The sequence below is a fragment of the Silene latifolia genome, chromosome X (assembly GCF_048544455.1).
Source record: "Silene latifolia isolate original U9 population chromosome X, ASM4854445v1, whole genome shotgun sequence".
Taxonomy (NCBI): domain Eukaryota; kingdom Viridiplantae; phylum Streptophyta; class Magnoliopsida; order Caryophyllales; family Caryophyllaceae; genus Silene; species Silene latifolia.
Genome location: NC_133537.1, coordinates 184,540,741 through 184,561,898, shown reverse-complemented (window position 1 = coordinate 184,561,898; position 21,158 = coordinate 184,540,741). Strand labels below are relative to the sequence as shown.

General features: G+C 36.8%; 1 protein-coding gene and 1 non-coding gene across 2 annotated transcripts; one reads left to right on the top strand and one right to left on the bottom strand.

Moving 5' to 3' along the window:
* Nucleotides 1–2,016: 2,016 nt before the first annotated feature.
* Nucleotides 2,017–2,123, bottom strand: LOC141624679 (small nucleolar RNA R71). The gene has a single exon (XR_012534485.1). It is a non-coding gene; the product is annotated as a small nucleolar RNA R71 (small nucleolar RNA).
* A 9,724-nt stretch (nucleotides 2,124–11,847) lies between these two features.
* On the top strand, nucleotides 11,848–12,411 carry LOC141618882 (uncharacterized). The gene is made up of 2 exons (XM_074435945.1): nucleotides 11,848–12,262; nucleotides 12,371–12,411. The coding sequence occupies exons 1-2, from the start codon at nucleotides 11,848–11,850 to the stop codon at nucleotides 12,409–12,411; spliced, it is 456 nt and encodes a 151-aa protein (XP_074292046.1).
* Nucleotides 12,412–21,158: the final 8,747 nt, after the last annotated feature.

The window sequence follows — 21,158 nt, the reverse complement described above, 5'->3', positions numbered from 1 at the left end:
GGTGTTTGCATGAAGATTTGTTGGATTGAAGTGAGAATTGCAAATATTGCCAACAATCAAAGTCAAGCCCAACTTCAAAGTCCAAGTCAAGGTGGAAAAGATAGGATTCCAAGCTACCTAGGATGCCAAGAATTAAGGTCTTAACCGAGTGATTAATCGCACAATTAATCACCAACATTGGATACCCTTTGCAATTAAGATGAGAATTAAGGGAATTGACCGAGAAACACACAACCCCGATCGGGGCCATGCAACCCCTATCGGGGCCATAGTCATCTTCAATGCTTACGTTTTGCTTTCCTGTCCTATAAATAGGAGAGGTATTCCGAAGCTTTGATCATCCAATTTTACGTCCCATTTCCATCTTAGAATAGCCTCAAGCTTTATAATTCTCTCATTAGTTTTCATATTTTGTTTTCAATATTGTTAAACATTTGGTTCTTAAACATTTGGTTATTTTATACATTCAAGCACTTGGTTACAATTTGTTCTTCTATACAAGTTATTCTCTATTAAGGTATTCCTATTTCTAGTTTGCAATTTACATTACTAATTTAGTTACCACATAGTTTACAATTAAGTACTTCATTTTACATTAGCATTATTCCTTTTACATGTTATATTATCAAATCCATATAAATCATACAACCATGTTTAGCATTTCTTATAATTTAGTTTGCAATTTACATTTTAGTATGAGTAGCTAATTCTCTTGGTCTAAGGGCTAGGGGAGCCATGCATAAATTTAATATATAAACATGATAAAATAGATTAATAATAATATTTATCATATTGCTTCTATCACATGCTTGTGCCACAATGTTTAATCTTTGTTTAGGGCCCTATTCATTTGATTAAGTTTGTTTATTCGTTCTATAAGTCGAGAGGCACGGAATTGAATTAGACTAAGCATGTATAGTAGGACGACCTAGTCATGGACGAGAGTTTCTCTAGGACCCGGTCTATGGTTGATGCTAATATCGTAAGATGGGTATCTTTAAGCCTAAGCAATTGACAATGTTATTAGTACCAAGTTTATCATGATTATATGTTTACCTTTGCATGCGTGACCCGAACCCCTTAGACTCTCTTTTATTATATAACTTACATCATTATTGTTTTAATCATCAAACAACTAAACCAACCCAAATCGAAATCGACCTTGATAAGAATCTACCCATAGCAATTCACGAAGTAATTCCCGTTTCCTTGTGGTTCGACCCCTATTACTACATTAATTTGTGTTTAGGGAATTTTATCTTTGCATAGGTACGCGATAAGCCTATCAAATTTTGGCGCCGTTGCCGGGGAAACGGTTTTATTGCTTTTTGAATTGTCGATTTTTATCTTGTTTTATTTTGTCTTGAGGAACACTTGTTCCTTGAGACCGTTACTTATCATTTTCCTAGAAATTGTTGTCTTATGCCCAGGTCCTCTCGTAGTGGAGAATTGCTTTCACCGGATTCCGAGCCCGAGAAAACCTTTAGGAGAAGACGACGGTTTTGGAAGGAAGTGAAAGAAGCCACTTCTCCTATACAAGTTGAAAGTGCTAGAAAGTCTTACTTAGACGATCTAGAGGCCCTTGAAGAGGAGGAGCTTTCAAGTTCATCATCTCCACCACCTCCACCATTTACTACCAAAAAGATGGTGAAACTTTCCGATCATTCAAAGCCCACCGCGGTCATGCTTCCGGCCGGAATCACCACCACTCAAATCACCGCGCCGGAATTTGAGATCAAACCGGCTTTTATTAGCCTTGTGGAGAGAAAGCAATTTGGAGGAAGTCCTTTGGAGGATCCCAATTTGCATGTGCAAAATTTTTGTGACTATTGCTCCATGATCCGTCAAACGGGCGTCACCCAAGCCCAAATAAGGGAAATACTTTTCCCTTTCTCTTTGAAGGACAAGGCCAAGCTTTGGATCAATAGCCTTGACCGCACCGCCATGGGAATCACCAATTGGGAGACATTGGCTCTTGCCTTTTATCAAAAGTTTTTTCCACCGGAGAAAACTCAAACTTTGAGGAGCCAAATCACCGGATTCCGTCAACAAGCTCTTGAGAGCTTATATGAGGCTTGGGAGAGGTACAAAGAGCTTCAAAGACAATGCCCACATCATGGGCTAGATGATTGGTTTCTTGCAATAACATTCTACAATGGATGTTGTGCCGAGTCCCGAAGGATTCTTGATTCCGCCAACAATGGGCGGTTTGATCAAATTGACACCGACCTTGCTCATGCCACGATCGAATCTATGGCGGTCCATGATGCCCAATATGTCAATTCCCGAGTTGTGCCACCTAAAGGTAAAGAAGAATCCTCCAATAACTCTGTTTTGCTAGCTCAAATTGCCTTGCTTCAACAACAATTGGCGGAAAGAGATGCTAAAGATTCCATCCAACAACTCAATGTTGTATCTTCAACAAGCCAAATCATTGTTTGTGACGGTTGTGGAGGTGCGGGTCATTATGCCGCTCATTGCCGAGCCCCCGTTGAAGAGGTAAATGCTTTTCAAGCTTTAAGACAAAGTTTATATCCACCGGGTACATTTTCCAACACTTATAACCCAAATACAAAATTTCACCCGAACTTGTCTTACAATAGCAACAATGTGCTTAACCCTCAACCCCCACCACAACAAAATGCCTATGTCCCTCAACAACAAAATTATATCCCTCCACCGGGTTATCAAAATCAACAAAGGCCCCCACAAAACAATTTCCAACAAAATCCACCACAAAATGGCCAACAAAACAACCAAGGAGGTGGTAAACTCGAGGGCATGATAATCCAAATGCAAAGGGAATTATTGGCTCAAATTCAAAAAAATGATCAAGCTCATAGTGTCGCGGTCAAGATGTTGGAACAACAAGTGGCTCAACTAGCCGCTTCTAGCTCTCAAAGAAAGAATGGTCAACTACCTCCCCAAGGTGAGCAACCACATGAAACCGTTAATTCTATTTCCTTGAGAAGTGGTTCAAGCTATGATGGGCCATCCATGACTTTGGATGATGAGGTGGTTGTTAAAAAGGCTAAGCTTGGGGGAGATGATAAGAAGAAGGCTAGTGAAGAGCCTATTGTTAAAGATCGTGTGCCATTTCCTCATCGATTGTTGATGCTAAAGAGGAAGAGCAAGCTTGATGCCAAAGATGTTGGGTCTCCTATGCCAAAGGAAAGTGATGAGGTGGTTGTTGAAGAAATCTCTCCTAATGCTAAGGAGAGTGATGCCGTTTCAAAGGAAGTGGATGCTCCTAAGGAGAATGAGAAAGAGATAGTGAAAGATGTGGAGGATGCTCCTCCCAAAGAAGTTGTTCAAGTACCATTTCCCCATCTTCTAGCAAAGCACAAGGAGGAAGGTAAGTTTGCTAAATTTTTGGAAGTTTGTAAGAATTTGCAAGTCACCATCCCGTTTATGGAATTGATTACCCAAGTCCCCTCCTACGCAAAGTTTATGAAGGAAATCCTCTCAAAGAAGCGATCCTTCAATGAGGTTGAGACCATTGCTTTCACCGAAGAGTGTAGTGCACTCTTACAAAACAAGTCTCCCCCGAAACTTAAGGACCCCGGTAGCTATTCTATTCCTTGCACTATAGGCAAATATACCATTGATAAGGCCCTTTGCGACCTAGGTGCTAGTGTGAGTGTCATGCCTTACTCTCTTTATGAAAAACTTAATATGGGTGCTTTAAAATGCACAAGTACAACATTGCAAATGGCGGACCGTTCTTTAAAGCGACCTTTAGGTGTCTTAGAAGATGTTCCCGTCAAAGTTGGCAAGTTTTTCATACCCGTTGACTTCCTCATACTTGACATGGCCGAGGATTCACAAACCCCAATTATATTGGGTAGGCCATTTTTACGCACCGCGGGTGCGTTAATTGATGTGAAAAATGGGAGGTTGACATTGGAAGTGGGTGATGACCGGGTTTCCTTTAGCAAAAACAACACCATTAGAAGCCCAATGTTACAAGAGTCTTGTTATTTATTTAGCACTGTGGACTCTTCTCTTGCCTCTACTATGCTTGGGTCCTCACTAATGGATCCGTTGGAGGACGATATGGGTGTTGTTTGTTTTGTAGGTGACGATGCTAAGGGCACTATTGCTAAGAGTGTCAAAAAGAAGAAAGGGAAATTTTATTTGAAGAATTTCAAATGGTTGAGAAATGCAAAGATAACTATGAAATGGAGCTTGGTTGGTGGCAAGCTCAATGACAACACTTGACTGAAATAGCTTCTTACGTCGTGCGGGACGTTAAACCAGCGCTTCTTGAGAGGCAACCCAAGCTTTTTATTGTTTTTATTTATTTTTGTTTTTAATTTTCTGCAATTTATTGTTTTTGTAGATTAGTAATAAAATGTTCGACTTGATGATGTTTCTTTTTGTGATTTTTAGGTGAAAATGAAGGAAGAAGAATTAGAAGTGAATATGGCACGCAGCCCCATGCCAGAACCCCGTTCGGGGACGTGGTTTTCGAAAAAATGAGAAGGAGTTAAAACAAATGCGGAAAAGAGTCAAAACCCAAAGAGGAGGTCAACCCCGATCGGGGTTGGGTGGCCCCGATCGGGGTCATGGTTCTGTGACTTCTTGGCCTTTGTTCTATACGGGTAAAAAAAAGGGTAGATTTCTTTCTATCATTCACACATATCCGACGGTACTCATTTCCTCCTTTCTCTCTCGTTTCTTCACATTCCTTTACTAAAGTCACAAAGAAACATTTACATCCCCCCGAATTCATGCTAGCTTGGGGGAGATTAGCAAGTCGAGTAAGTTTTAATTGCTTTGCATTTTAGTTTAGATCTTGCATCCCATTAAACATAACCTCTAGTCCTTCCTGTTTTGTGCTTTGAGCCATTTTTAGGGTTTGATTGGGTGATTTGATAGTTGGCACATTGAGGACAATGTGATGTTTAGCTTGGGGGAAGATATTGCATTTTCATATAGCATAGTTTGCATATAGTGTAGAAAATTTGAAAATTTTTGAGAGAAATTTTTGCTTTGTGCTTGCTTGTAGCCTACTTTCCTCTTTGCTTGTCCTAATAATGGCTTGTTGCTAATGATTTATTCTTTCATGTTGGGATATTAGCTACATGGGGATGTCTTGACATAGTAGGTGGGAGATGGAGAATGAACCGAATAGGCTTGATCTTGACTTGTGGCAAGCTACAAAATGGTAAGGAAGAGCCTCTTTTCGACCGATGCATCCATATCCGGTCTCTCTTAGGTGAGTGTACATATCTCCTTATGATGTGTGTTACATCAAAACGCACAAGTATGGTCTTCATGTCATCTCTTGGTAAGCATGCATTCATTTGTTATAGCATTTTGGAGCCATTCACATGAATATAATTGCCTTTTTGACCCCTTTCATAAACATTTTCCCTATCTACATTATAACTTGCCTACCCTTGTTGAGCTAGTAGCTTTGTTTGGTTTTGTTTGGGTGCTCAATTGGGATTTGTTTCAAAGTTTGAATATCATGTGAGCTTGGTCTTAATGCTCAAGAAAAAAAAGAAGAGAAATGAAAAAGTTGAAGTGATGAAATTGGAAAATGAAAGAAAAATGAAAAAATGAAGATGGAAAAAAATGAAGAAATGAGAAAAAGCATGAAAATGAAAAAAAAGAAGTATGCATTGAAAAAAAAGAGAAGAAGAAAAGATGTGAGAAATTCTCAAGCATTATCCCTATATTTTGGAGGATTTTCTCATGGTTTGAATTGCAAAATTGGGTTGGAATTGGGATTGAGCACCTTTACAATTTGGTAGTTGCTAGCTTGACTTAGCTCCACATTACCATAATTCGTTTGTTCCCCCTTCTTACCCATGTTTATTTGCCTTCTTCCTACTCATTTGGCTTCTCTATCATGCTTACATTTGAGTGTTTTGGCTTGCTAGTTTTGATTGTTTACCATATTAGATTGCGGGCACATTATTATAGGTCGAGGATAGTTGAGTGTTTTGCACAAAATTGTCCTTTCACATAAAAAGAGTTTTGAGTGCCCCGTGAGAGTCCATAAGTCAAAAGATCATGCAAGAGCTCAAAGGTTCATTCAAAGTTTCCTATGCTACGCCGTCATACCATGCTTTGCTTTATTCCTTGCCCATGTTGTTTCGGGTTTCTAAATCATTATGCTTAGCTTGTTTAGGATATTGCATTTGATGGGATTTGGTTTCTTGCTTGAGGACAAGCAAGGGTTTAGCTTGGGGGAGTTTGATAAGTGCATATTTTATATACTTGTACCCCTCATTTTAGCTCGGTTTCTATTGTTCGTCATACTTTAATTAGTATATATTTGAGCTAATCTTGTGTTCTAGGTGTATTGTTGTGTTTGTTACGGTTTTGTAGGAATCTAAGCATTTAGAGGCTTTTTCCTACCATTTTATTCACCAAGTTCACTAAGCTAAACAAGGCCTAACATTGGACTAGCATGAGAGTGTTTGGATGGGTGTTTGCATGAAGATTTGTTGGATTGAAGTGAGAATTGCAAATATTGCCAACAATCAAAGTCAAGCCCAACTTCAAAGTCCAAGTCAAGGTGGAAAAGATAGGATTCCAAGCTACCTAGGATGCCAAGAATTAAGGTCTTAACCGGGTGATTAATCGCACAATTAATCACCAACATTGGATACCCTTTGCAATTAAGATGAGAATTAAGGGAATTGACCGAGAAACACACGACCCCGATCGGGGCCATGCAACCCCGATCGGGGCCATAGTCATCTTCAATGCTTACGTTTTGCTTTCCTCTCCTATAAATAGGAGAGGTATTCCGAAGCTTTGATCATCCAATTTTACGTCCCATTTCCATCTTAGAATAGCCTCAAGCTTTATAATTCTCTCATTAGTTTTCATATTTTGTTTTCAATATTGTTAAACATTTGGTTCTTAAACATTTGGTTATTTTATACATTCAAGCACTTGGTTACAATTTGTTCTTCTATACAAGTTATTCTCTATTAAGGTATTCCTATTTCTAGTTTGCAATTTACATTACTAATTTAGTTACCACATAGTTTACAATTAAGTACTTCATTTTACATTAGCATTATTCCTTTTACATGTTATATTATCAAATCCATATAAATCATACAACCATGTTTAGCATTTCTTATAATTTAGTTTGCAATTTACATTTTAGTATGAGTAGCTAATTCTCTTGGTCTAAGGGCTAGGGGAGCCATGCATAAATTTAATATATAAACATGATAAAATAGATTAATAATAATATTTATCATATTGCTTCTATCACATGCTTGTGCCACAATGTTTAATCTTTGTTTAGGGCCCTATTCATTTGATTAAGTTTGTTTATTCGTTCTATAAGTCGAGAGGCACGGAATTGAATTAGACTAAGCATATATAGTAGGACGACCTAGTCATGGACGAGAGTTTCTCTAGGACCCGGTCTATGGTTGATGCTAATATCGTAAGATGGGTATCTTTAAGCCTAAGCAATTGACAATGTTATTAGTACCAAGTTTATCATGATTATATGTTTACCTTTGCATGCGTGACCCGAACCCCTTAGACTCTCTTTTATTATATAGCTTACATCATTATTGTTTTAATCATCAAACAACTAAACCAACCCAAATCGAAATCGACCTTGATAAGAATCTACCCATAGCAATTCACGAAGTAATTCCCGTTTCCTTGTGGTTCGACCCCTATTACTACATTAATTTGTGTTTAGGGAATTTTATCTTTGCATAGGTACGCGATAAGCCTATCATTTAGTCCCTACCTAGATCGATTTGTGGTTGTCTTTATTGATGATATATTGGTGTACTCTAAGAATAAAGAGGAGCATGAGAAGCATTTGAGAATTGTGTTGCAGATCTTGAGGGAGAATGATTTATATGCTATATTGAGTAAATGTGAGTTTTGGTTCGATAAGGTAGCCTTTTTGGGACATGTGATGTCAAAGGAGGGAGTGTCAGTTGATCTAGGTAAGATTGAGGCGGTGTCTAACTGGGAGAGGCCGAAAAACGTGGCGGATGTGAGGAGTTTTCTGGGGTTGGCTGGTTATTACAGGAGATTTGTGAAAGATTTCTTTAAGATAGCTAAGCCTTTGACTGAGAACAGGTTTAAGTGGGATGAGAGTTGTGAGACAGCTTTTCTAACTTTGAAGGAGCGCTTGACCACAGCTCTTATCTTGGCTTTACCTAAAGGGAGTGAGAATTTTGAGATATATATTGATGCTTCGAAAAATGGGTTACGATGTGTGTTAATGCAGAGAGGAAAAGTGATAGCTTATGCTTCGAGACAGTTGAAACCATATGAAGAAAATTATCCGACGCATGATCTGGAGCTAGGGGCGGTCGTGTTTGCTCTTAAATTGTGGAGGCATTATTTGTATGAAGCTACTTTCAAGGTATATTTGTAGATACCTCATTTCTGCACCTCCCGCAAACCACCCGGTGATGATTAGGCCGCATGTTTGGTACGCGGAACTATTTGTGACAGTTCGTAAGTTTATCGTCAAGTGATCGCTCAAACACTTGTGTCTACCTCATAGACGTCATCTACGCGCCGATACGGTCGTTTTGGCAGTAATTAGAGTACATTTGGAGTCCGGGTAAAAAACCGTCTTCATTTTCTAATAACCGTTTAAAATGCCGAGTCAGAATGTTCTGTAATGTTCCAGATATTTCTATTCCATATTTTTTCCAATCTCTTAATCTTTGGTAAAATATATCCCGAAATTATCATATAAAATATTAAGGAAATAAGATTAATCCGCTATTCCATAATAGAAACACGGAAATCTTTCTTCCGCGGGAGGAAACCACTGAGGAAAAGACGCAGCAGGTGATGCGCCTCTTCCAAGAGACGCAGTACTTGTTGCGCCTCTTTCTCAGTCCTTTTCTGCGTATTTTTCGTATCTTTTCGAGATTCACTTCCAAAGTTTCTCCGAAAACCCTAATTTCCATCGTGTGATTAGTATAAATAGAGACCTTCGGTCTCACATATTTCTCACGCGAGTGTCCGCCCTTCTCTTCTCCCTTTGCATTTTAGACCACGTTCTTACTTTTTGGCGTCTACGTGCTTGAACTTTCGATCACGTAAGCTCGGATCCTTCTGAGTACCAGCCTCGTTTTACATGACCGACCAATTTGACCAACTCCACAATCAATCAACTTAATCAATCTGTTTAATTTCTTCCTAGAGGGCACTTTCGTCGTACATTCGAGTCGAGCATCACTAAACGTTAACTTAGTCAATCTCGTTTCGTCAAACATGTAAGTCTGAGGGTGTAAATCCTTCTTTTAATTATTGTTCTTTATTTTTGTAATCATTATTGTAAGATTTATGTCGAAAATATGTTTAAAACCGATTTATAAAACCTTATTTCAAACCCTTTTTACGGATTATCAGGAGACAAACGTCGAGAAAGGACGCAGCAACTGCTGCGCCTCTTCAAAGGGACGCGGCACCTGCTGCGCCTCTTCCTGAGGCTGCCGCAGTTCCTGTTTCCTTTCTCCTTCCTTCGTCTTTTGTTCGTCTGTTTGTTTTGTTTTGTCTTTCAATTGTTCATGTTTATTTCAACACAATAATTCTAATATGATAATTTTAACATGTAATTCATTAATAACTTATCATCATTAACATCCCGACTTAAATCCCTTATAATCCATATTTGCAGGCTTTCGTCATTCAAATCAATTCGGGTTTTTAGAGGTTCGATTCATCCATATTGAGTCTTTGGAACTCATCTTTGACATATTTTCATTCGTTATTTATCGTTGCCATCATTAGTTCGTCATTAATAACCTGTTTAAACTAATTAATTTGTTTAGTTTGTTTAATTTGTAAATTATTAATCTCTTTTAATCTTGTAAATAATTCGTTCTAATTAGTTTTTATCCATGTTTTATCGTTTTTATGACCTCAATCACATGTAAATAATCTGTTAAACCACTTCCATCCGAGTCAAATAATATAATCAAGCATTAAAATCACCAATGAATATTAACGCTTTGCAATTCCGCTTCACGGCGAAATCGAGCTCGAGAATGACGCGGCCTCATTGCGCTTCTTCCAAAGGACGCACTCTGCGCGCTTTTCCTGGTTGAGTTCTGTCTCTGAACTTCCGTTGTTGCTTTGACCTAGTTTATTAGTTTACGTATTTAATTTACTATTAATCGTATTATCACCTAATTTCTGTTTGTTTATTTATTTATTCTTTCTTTTCTAAAATTATCCGTTTTAGATGTATTTTCGACATAAATCAATTAATCCAATTTAATTATTGTAATTTTCTTTATTTTATTTTTATTGTATTTCTTTTATCGTATTGCTTGTATGCTCTCACATGTAATCGATCTTAAATTCCTACTTCGACTCAATTGCGTGTTAAATTACGTGATAACCGACTTAGCATTAATTCACATGCTAGGATTAATCTAATGAATGTTGCATAGCATGCATATAATCGACAACATATCGAGTATAGGCAATTTCCCTAATCATTAGTAGAGGCCGCTATCGAGGCGGGCGGGATTAGGTGTTCGATCAAAAGAGCTTCCTAATACGTACCCTCACCCCTTACTCCAGATCTCTGTGAACATCCGTGTTCATTGGCATCCACGAGAGTCATTCTAGACATAGAATGCTAAGGGTAACGAGTTCTTGGTGTTCATGTCACTACTTTGTGTCTTGACATGGCACGAGATATTCGAACGGTTTCCAATTTTCCACAATAAATTGGTGGCGACTCCACAAATGCACAAGAAAAGCTTGCTCGCTTTTCGCCCCCGTGGGCCCGCGTCCACAATTTTCTTATCATAAGAGTCTTAAATATATGTATACTCAGAAAGAGCTTAATATGAGGCAGAGGAGATGGATAAAGTTGATTGGAGATTATGATATGGAGATAGTTTACCATGAAGGGAAGGCTAATGTGGTGGCAGATGCTTTAAGTAGGAAGTTTGTTCATGCTTTAAGTAGGAAGTTTGTTCATGCTTTGTGTTTAGCTATGTCACGGGTGAAGTTGCAAGATGAGTTGGAGAAAATGGGAATTTGTGTGATAAGAAAAGGGGAGTCAATTGGGGATTTGACTGTTGAGCTAGAGTTGTATGCTGAGATTAGAGAAAAGCAGAAAGGGGACCCGAGAGTAGAGAAGTGGCGCACGGCCGTGGTGGAGGGCGTGACATCACGCTTTGCCGTAGGAGTAGATAGTGGTTTCAGGTTCGATAGGAGATGGTGTGTACCTGATGATGAGGAACTGAAAAGAAAGATTTTGACTGAAGCACATTCTACACCGTATTCGGTGCATCCTGGAGAAGATAAATTATATAAAGATTTGAAGAAAACGTTCTGGTGGCCTGAGATGAAGAGGGAGGTTGCTGCATTTGTTTCTAGATGTCTAATTTGGCAAAGGGTGAAAGGTGAGCATAAGAGACCACGGGGTAAGGTACAGTCTTTAGATGTGCATAAGTTAAAGTGGGAGAGCATTTCTATGGATTTTATTGTTGGTTTGCCTCGTACTCAGAAGGGCAATAATATGATTTGGGTGATAGTAGATCGTCTGACTAAGATAGTTAAGGTGGATGAGAATTTGTCTTTAGACAGCACACTTTAGACAGGGTAAGGTACAGTCTTTAGACAGCACACTTTATTCCTATGAAAGATACTTGGAGTAAGGCTGAGTTGGCTAAAGCTTATGTGAAAAATATTGTGAAGTTACATGGGATTCCAAAAGATATTGTTTCTAATCGTGACTCAAGGTTTATTTCTAAGTTTTAGTAAGAGTTGCAAGAGTGTATGGGTACAACTTTGAAGATGAGCACTGCATTCCATCCAGCTACAGACGGACAGACTGAGAGGACTATTCAGACCTTAAAGGATATGTTGAGAGCCTGTGTCTTGGAGTTTGGAGGTTTATGGGAAGAAAGGTTAGACTTGATAGAGTTTTCTTATAATAACAGTTATCATGCTAGCATTGGTATGGCACCTTTTGAAACTTTGTATGGAAGGAGGTGTAGGAGTCCAGTTTGTTGGGACAATGTCACTGATGCCATGACACTAAGGCCGGATTTGATCCAGCAGATGGTTGAGCAGGTACATGTAATTAGACAGAAGATGAGAGTTGCACAAGATCGATATAAGAGTTATGGAGATTTGAAGAGAAGTGAGATTGAGTTTGCTGTGAGGGACAAAGTATTGTTGAAAGTGTCACCAATGAAGGGAGTGATGCGTTTTGGCAAGAGAGGAAAGCTGAGTCAGAAGTACATTGGGCCATATGAGATTTTAGATAGAGTTGGTGAATTGGCATACCGTCTTGCACTACCACGAGCCTTAGCAAAAGTTCATAATGTTTTTCATGTTTCACAGCTGAGGAAGTATGTGAGTGATCCTACTTATGTCTTAGCAGCTGAGACAGTTGAGGTGGCTCGTTACGACGATAATTAGAACCGTTTGTCAAATGCAAATTCCGACAATGCCAAAGTTCTTAAACACGAGCTTACAAGAAGATTGAGTACTCATATGACCCATTTCCAAAATCGTTTGCCCAATTTTCACAAGAATTGCCATTTTCCCCGATATACCCTTATTTCGAAATAAAAGGTTTTTACGTGGTTTAAACTATTTTTAAACATTTCGAAACTATCAAAATAAATACTTTACTTCAAAATATAATAGAATTATACTTCATTGAATTATTATTACTTCAAATACATTAATATTAAATTCAACTTGATTAATAAATTACTTCCGCAATATAATAACGGTCCGAAATTACGGGGTGTTACAATCACCCCTCCTTTTAAAAAGTTTCGTCCTCGAAACTTAGAAGGAGAGATTATAGTAAACAACATCTTAATAATATAATCATAAGAAAAATTTAGGTATCTTTTCAATGAAACGGTGATACTCTTGTTGATCAGACAAGAACATCCACATTTCATATCAAAATATAAAAATATTTCTACACCAATAAATGAGAAAACCCATTATTGGGACGTCTCCAATAACGAGATTTAACACTCATTAATGTTAAAATCATTAAAAATCATAAAAGCATTTTAAAAATTTTAGTTCAAAATTCTATAATAAGAATAATATATTTACTAATTATGATTAAATACGGCCTAGTAACGCGGAAAAAGAGTAAGAAAAAGGAATAACCTCACGAGAAAAGTTCGGGATATTTAGCTAACATAGAAGCTTCAGGTTCCCAAGTTTCTTCTTCGACATTTCCACAACGCCAAAGAACACGAACTAGGGGCACAACTTTGCTCCTAAGTTGCTTGTTGGCTTTTTCGATAATCCGGATTGGCCTTTCTTCAACCGCCAAGTTAGGCTCTAAATCTGGAATTGAAATCGGTAACTAAAACATTTAAAAGGTCACTTATCGTAAGAATCAAAATTCTTTCAAGAGCTTCAACTAAAATTTTGCGACATAACCAAACTCTCATCATAGGAACGGAAGTGTTCTCGTTACGTATTCAAGAACATCACATTCCAAATCAAAGATAAGGTCAAAAGGCAAATCATTTATATAATTCAAAAATCAAAATACCTTCAAAAACATTAATGAAGAGTTTTCAAAAATATAAGTCTCATTCATGGAACGGAATTGCTCTTGTCGTGCACACAAGAACGCTAACTTTCCAAGTCAGAGACAAATTTAAAACAAAAATCATTCGCCGACAAGCGTAGAACAAGTTATTAAACGTTTCTAATAACGAGTTCTAACATCCAATCAACGTTAAAATCAAAAGAAAAGGTAATCTACTTCAAATTTTCTTTTGTAAAAGCCGAAATAGAAATGAAGGTTTCACTTTTAAACTCGAAAGGGAATCAAATTTCTGAAAATGTAATCTTAAACTTTGACAAAGAAATCGTAAATAGATCAAGGTTAATAGAAATTGGACAAAACTTGACGAAATCTCGGGTTTAGTAATTAAAATTACGATAAATGAGTTTATATTCAAGGAAGGAATAGGGAACTAAATCAAATTTTCTTTTTCAAGTCTTCAAAAATAGGTTAGGTTTGCAGAAGTGACATAAACGTTTAAGAATGAATCGAAACTGGTAGCTTGAAAATTTAGAAGTTGTACAAAAAGGAAAGTAACTTAGATAGCATATAAACAAAGTATGTTAAAAGGATTCAAGCTTAACTAAACAAAAGAGCTATGATGAATTTCATGGGGTAAGAATTGAAGTCGAACCTAAAAGGGTGTCAAAGATGGAGTTTCATAGGTTACCAACATCAAACTTATGAGAGGAGTATGATGAAGTAAGGAAAAGAGGTATGAGCGGTAACGCTCATGATCAAGGAAGAAGGGAAATTAGACAACAAGGAAACGCCAGACACTCCTATCTCAAACAACAACATCACTCAAAATGGTTCCGAAAACTTCCTAACAACAAAACTCATAACCACATCACTCCCAAGGGTTTCCTCAATCGCTTATGTTACCTCATCCTAATCTATTCCCTGAAACAAGGTACTCCACCATAAGTGTGATCTCATCGCTCCAAATCCTCAAACATCCAGAAACAACTTTCACAAACCTAAGGTCAGGGCTTCCAACAAAGCTATATTCGTATCCAACTAGTGTCAACTATGGATTCCTCATAAAAAGTAAACCTTCAATCAAAAATCCCAATACCAAGCTCTAAACTCCAAGAGAAGGTTCCTCAAATATTCCACAAGGTTCTCATTTCAAAACAAGGTAGTAACATACCAACCCCAAAATCTGAAAAATCAATAGGATCTCAAGTTTCTCTATCCTTTTACTTATTAAGGATTCCCAAAAGCGGAACTACACTCAGCTACAACATCATCCCATCATCTCAAGTACTCAATGCGACCTCAAGGTCTATAAAACTATAGGGTTAACAGATTTTTCTCAATACTAAGTCTCCCTCAACTCAAGAACTCTCAAGAGCCAACTAATACCAAATCACATCACCAATCCATTATGGTCATCAACATCCCAAGGAGTATACTTTCAAATTTGACATCCTAAAACTTATTTACCATCAAATTCCCAAGTAACAAGGTCTTAATTGTAACAACCCTTTATCACCTCAAAGTTCCTAAAACCATAAATTGAAACTATGTTCTTTAACCTAACAATGGGTGTCAACCATACCTTTACCCTTTATAGTTATTAAAACAAGTGCTAAAACTTCCCAATAATGTAGCTTACCCTCACTCTCATACCATACCTCAAGTAGTAATCAATATCACTCACTAAAACCAACTAATAATCCCACATTTAACATTTCTCACACGGTAACATATACATTATCAAACACTCATGTCCAAAGTGATTATGGAAGCCAATCACAACTCGACTTACTTAGTCAATCCCACATCCCCAAATCCACCATTCAATTTCATCCATTCCTAGTCAAGTACTAAGCACTAGTATCCCAGACATAAACAACAAAGCCAAGTTCTATAACTTTAATCACATAGGCAACTCATTCCTAACACAAAGAATTCACCAATCGATTATACTCACTTTGTCAAGGAACTAGGTATAAAAATCCTTAAGTATGTCTCATCACCTTACCTAAGTCTTTCTAACATCACGACTTCTCAAAGCCAGGGTTAAGGGTTAGACATAAACAATCTCCTCAAAAGTCGAACTTTCCAACCAAGGTCAACATTCCTCAAAAGAAAGAGTACTATAAAAAAGGCGTTAAGTAAGGATAAGCAAGGAACAAAGGACAAGTTAGGAAATACAAGAGTGACTCACAAGGAGAAAGAAAAGAGGATTTAGAAGAAGGAATAAGCAATAAGAAGTAAAGAACAGGGCAAGGTACACAAAGAATGAGAAACATCTTCGAGGAAGTAGAAACATTCTTCAAAGTTGAACAAATCTTCAATTTCTGGCAATATGCACCATGTCTTGATCTTCACGTTGGTAAGTTCACGGTTATTGATCCAAGAACGCAACAAATATTAAATGACAATCAACAAACAGGTTAGTACCTAACAAAGAGCAAACACAAAGAGACTACAACATAAGGTCCTAAGTCTACCCATCTTACCCATCTCTCAAGTTTATTATTTTAAGGTCAAGTTATTTATATTGGGGTGCACAAACGTGCGTCGGGAGCAACAAGCTCTGATACCAACTGTGACACCCTCATTTTTAGCGTTAAATAAACACGTAAATTCTACAGAAAAACTGACAGGATATGTTTGTAATTGGTTCAACTAGATAAAACCTGTAATTTTAAAAACTTTTCTAAACCATTCACAAACATTTCCAAATGAAGAGTGCCAAAACCTGCAAATACTAACAAACTAATTTACATAACATAGCTAAAGTCACGAGAATAACGTGATACAAACCAAAGTCAGAGAGGGAGACATATGTCCCTTCAAAATATAAACACAACCAAATGTTTAAAGGTTTACTACAAAATATAACCAAACTAAGTCCAAGGTTCTTTTGCTCACTAGCTCGTCCGTGTACCCCATCTAATCATCATCAACCTGTCAATCGCATTTTATACAAACACGAAAGCCACAATTCAGTGGGGAGTAACTTCGAGTCCTCCCAGCCACGAAATGTCATATTTAATGTAACATGTAATATAACATGTAAACATCATAAATAAACTAATTATCGAATATTCAACATATGAACACTAAACTGACCAAATTAACTATCATGTGAAACATATAACAAGCAGTAATCCAAACTTTATCAATTGTAACCGGCTTGCATCTCACCTATTACAATTCATAAAATCACCATACAAGAAAGGGCAATATATCAAAGACAGGCATAAGTTCTTAGCACCGTCAATAGTCACTCTGTAACTCGAGTCTATACCACGAGGTAGGGAAGGTAATCGAACCGGTATCTTGGCTCAGAGGTTCTATCAAAACATGGCCAAGACACAACACAACCCTAGTCCTAAATCTGCGCAGACCTAGACATGCGGATACACACCACCGCACCCAAGACCCACAATTTTTTTAAAAACAAAGTGAGTACCCTAAGGAGTCCACCAAAGGGTTGGCTAGTACTTAAGCTGACCCCTTACTCTCAAAATAAGTAACGAGGTCATGCCCCAACTTGGATATAAACCCACCAAGTCAGGAACACAAAGGCTATTGAGCAGTGAACATACACTCGTCAAAGATTATAAAGACCTATCTATGACAAACACAACAATACCCTACGTATAAGCAACTGGCCAATAACAAAATCCTCAATATTAATGGTACTCATAACCTTTATATATTCAATTACCCAAACTGTAAGAATGAGAAACCAACCTGCAAGAAGTATTCAATACTAGTTCCATTTCCAGCAATATTAACAATTTTAAAGGTTTCAGGGAATCTAGGTCCGTTTTTACAATATAAGAAACCATTCAAATCAACCAACAACACATGTGAGATAAAAACATAATGAATGGCCTAAAACAAGAATAAGGCCAATTATCCATTTCACACAAAAATGTCATCCAACCGAATTTTTACCCGCAACCCCAGCCCTGCGACAGGTACGGGTTAAATCGCGGCTGACCAATCACACAATTGACTGACATCGATTCAGTCAAAGGGACTAAGGGCTCAGTTTTCGGCATAATCATCCAAACATTGCAATTATCGCTATAAAATTCATTTTAAGCCAATTCGTTACAATTTCATATCATAAACTATCCTAACATGTGCAAACTACCAATATAAACATAATTTTACCATCAACACTATATTTACTACTAACATAATTTATTTCAAAAGATTACCCATATGTTACTTATACTAAATATAACATTAATAAACCCGAAACGACGAACAACGCATGCAAAATCGCGAAAACACGCAACGGGCCGACCCGGGCCAACCTGTGGTGCCGTGGGCTGCGCACGGGCTCGGGCCCGCTTTGGCCGCCACCCCCAATACCTCCGTTTTTGTTCATTTTAACACCGTTTTAAGCATCAATTAAACATTCCCATTTCATTTCCATACTAATATGTGAACTTAAACATGCAAAAGACATGAATTTAACCCATATTTTCATGTGAAATAAATCACTCAAATAACAATCACAAAATCATACAAAAAGCAAAGAATGTGACATTAATTCGTCGAGTAACTCGAAATATGTTACCTTAAGCTAGAAAAAGGCAAATAACCCTTGAGAAAACCCTAAAAATAGTAGCTACCCATCATCCTCTACTATATAAGAGTCTCCTATATCATCCTCATAATCTTCACCTATTAAAAACAACAAAAACACAACAATAATCACTAAAACCGAAATTATGCCCAAAATCATCTTAAATCGACATAATGAAAACTGGAATTAAAACATACTAGGATGTAGATCTTGAAGAGAGGATTCCAAAAATATAAATTTTGCGAAAATCGGACTAGAAACGAAGAAGTTATGATGAAATTACGATTGTAAGATTATTTGTTTTTTTTTTGTGGATTTCGGTCAAAAGGAACAAAAGAAGAACAAAGGAAGTCCTAGGAAGAAATAGGAAGGAGGAAGAGGAGGTGTGCCGTGGAAAGGGGGAAAGGAGCGGGAATTTGGCGAAATTTCATTAGTCGGTTTTGGCTCGTTACGACGATAATTAGAACCGTTTGTCAAATGCAAATTCCGACAATGCCAAAGTGCTTAAACACGAGCTTACAAGAAGATTGAGTACTCATATGACCCATTTCCAAAATCGTTTGCCCAATTTTCGCAAGAATTGCCATTTTCCCCGATATACCCTTATTTCGAAATAAAAGGTTTTTACATGGTTTAAACTATTTTTAAACATTTCGAAACTATCAAAATAAATACTTTACTTCAAAATATAATAGAATTATACTTCATTGAATTATTTTTACTTCAAATACATTAATATTAAATTCAACTTGATTAATAAATTACTTCCGCAATATAATAACAGTCCGAAATTACGGGGTGTTACAATTTGTCTTATGTGGAGGTGGCTAAGGAGATTTTGGACCAAAAGGTGAGGAAGACTAGAAATAGTGAGATTGCATTGGTGAAAGTTCTATGGTCTAATCATAATGTAGAGGAAGCTACTTGGGAAGCTAAAGCTGAGATAAAAGAGAAGTATCCTCATTTATTTGCTTAGGTATGTTGGTTACGAGGACGTAACCTTTTCTTTTACGGGGGTAGGATATAACACCGCGTTTAATTTTGGTCTTAATTAATAGTAATTTTATTAAAGTAAGTGTTGTTTATCATTTGATTGTTTAGTTTGGGTAGTGAGGTGTGGTGAACTTCGGGAGGAAATTCTTTTTAAGGAGAGAAGACTGTAATACCTCGCATTTTTAATTAATGATTTATAGTCATATATTTATCTAATGCAAAAGCCAAAGCCGCTGACATGGCATCACAAAATTTGATTTCAAGATGACATGTCAATTAATGAAACAACTAAGTTCAAAACACAAATATGGCAACAAATTTAAAGCTTCCTATAATAAAAATGAATTTAAAATAAAATATGATGTATTCCCTATCTTCTTTAAAAATATTTTAGTTGATTTTATTGTTAACTTATGAACAACTATAATAGTAATCCAAATATAAATTTTATAGGAGCTTTTTTGAAAATCATTTTTCAAGTACTTTTTTTCCAAATTACACGGGTGTAATAATTTCCAAAAGCATATACAGAATAAAGTTGGCTGAACTTATCAACTACGAGTAATTAGTGGAAAATGGAAATCATTCATTTTAAATGAACATATAAATGTATTAAAGGTGTTAATAGAGTATGGCTCAATACATCTATATAACTAATTTTATCAATCTTGAATATATAATAATATATAAATACTTAATTTTTCTTATAAAATATTTATTATAAAGTATTTGATCAAAAATAAAATTGGTGCTATTATATGCAATGATTACTCCTAACGTTCAAATAGAATATAATTACTAAAAATTAATCAAATAAGTTAAAATAATGATACATTTACAAAATATCAAATTTTATATCGGTTACAAACATATTTAAACCTGACTTATCTTCATCACAAAGAAATGAATTATGTTTTTTAGTTATTTGTATGTTTTACATAATTACATGTAACTGTTAATTGAGAGTTTTTTTATAGCAAACCCGTGAATTTTCACGGGTTTAAACCTAGTTCTTTTTAAGGAGGGAAGACTGTAATACCTCGCATTTTTAATTAATGATTTATAATTTATAATTTATAAGATATGAATAAATAATAGTTGTTGTCGTAAAAAGAAAAAGAAAACAAAAATATGAACCGGGTGCAAGGTCCGTGTTGGACGGTGTATGGTCACGGCTTGGACCGAGTGAGGGGGGGTGATATGTGGTTTGGGTGTTATCTATGTTACTAAGATATTTTCATTAGTTTATTAATAAAGGCAACTTCCTAGAAACTTCCACCTTCACCTACCAATTTATATAAATACATAACCTATGCCTCACCATCATAATTATTCCACTTCAAAAACTCAATATATATAATTGTGAGGAAGAGCTTTTATGAGATAACCTTAAGACGGACTTTTCAACTCGCGCAAATTAATTGTGGTAAGTTGTTTTATCGCCTCACATCAATTATTTACGTTTGACCTTGACCCGTACCCTTGACCCTTGATTGATCGTGGCCGTGGGGAGGCGTTGACCGACGGGTTTGACCACCGTCAGGTCAACCGTGTTATGGGGATGCGTTGTGACGGTTTTTGCGGGATTATTTTGGGTAGCTTACATCTTAAATTCATTAATAAAGATTAGTTTATAATCATATGTAATTTAATTGATTGATTAGGTGGTGGATTTGTGGAAGAAGCTTTTTTTTTTTTTTTTGATGACGAGGGGGTTGAATCCCCCTGGGCCCATGCATTCCCGCACCACCACATGGACCATGTAATCCACCCCCTTCGGGGGCTGCAGTGGCCAAGTGATCATCGCCCCAGCTGGTGGTCGAACACGGGACTTCTCAACTCCTGCATTTCTGCAAGTTTCAAGGTTTGTAAGAAGCTTTTTAATTTACTTGTTGATTTGTGAAGAATTGCTAAAGGTAGGTTAACTACTCAACTATGACTAATTGGTAATTGGTGAATTATCTTTAGGTTGGATTGTTAATGTATTGTTGGCATGAGATAAGTTGTTTGTTGCTTTGTCACATGATAAATTTATCGTCTTGGGCATATTGTTCTAATTAT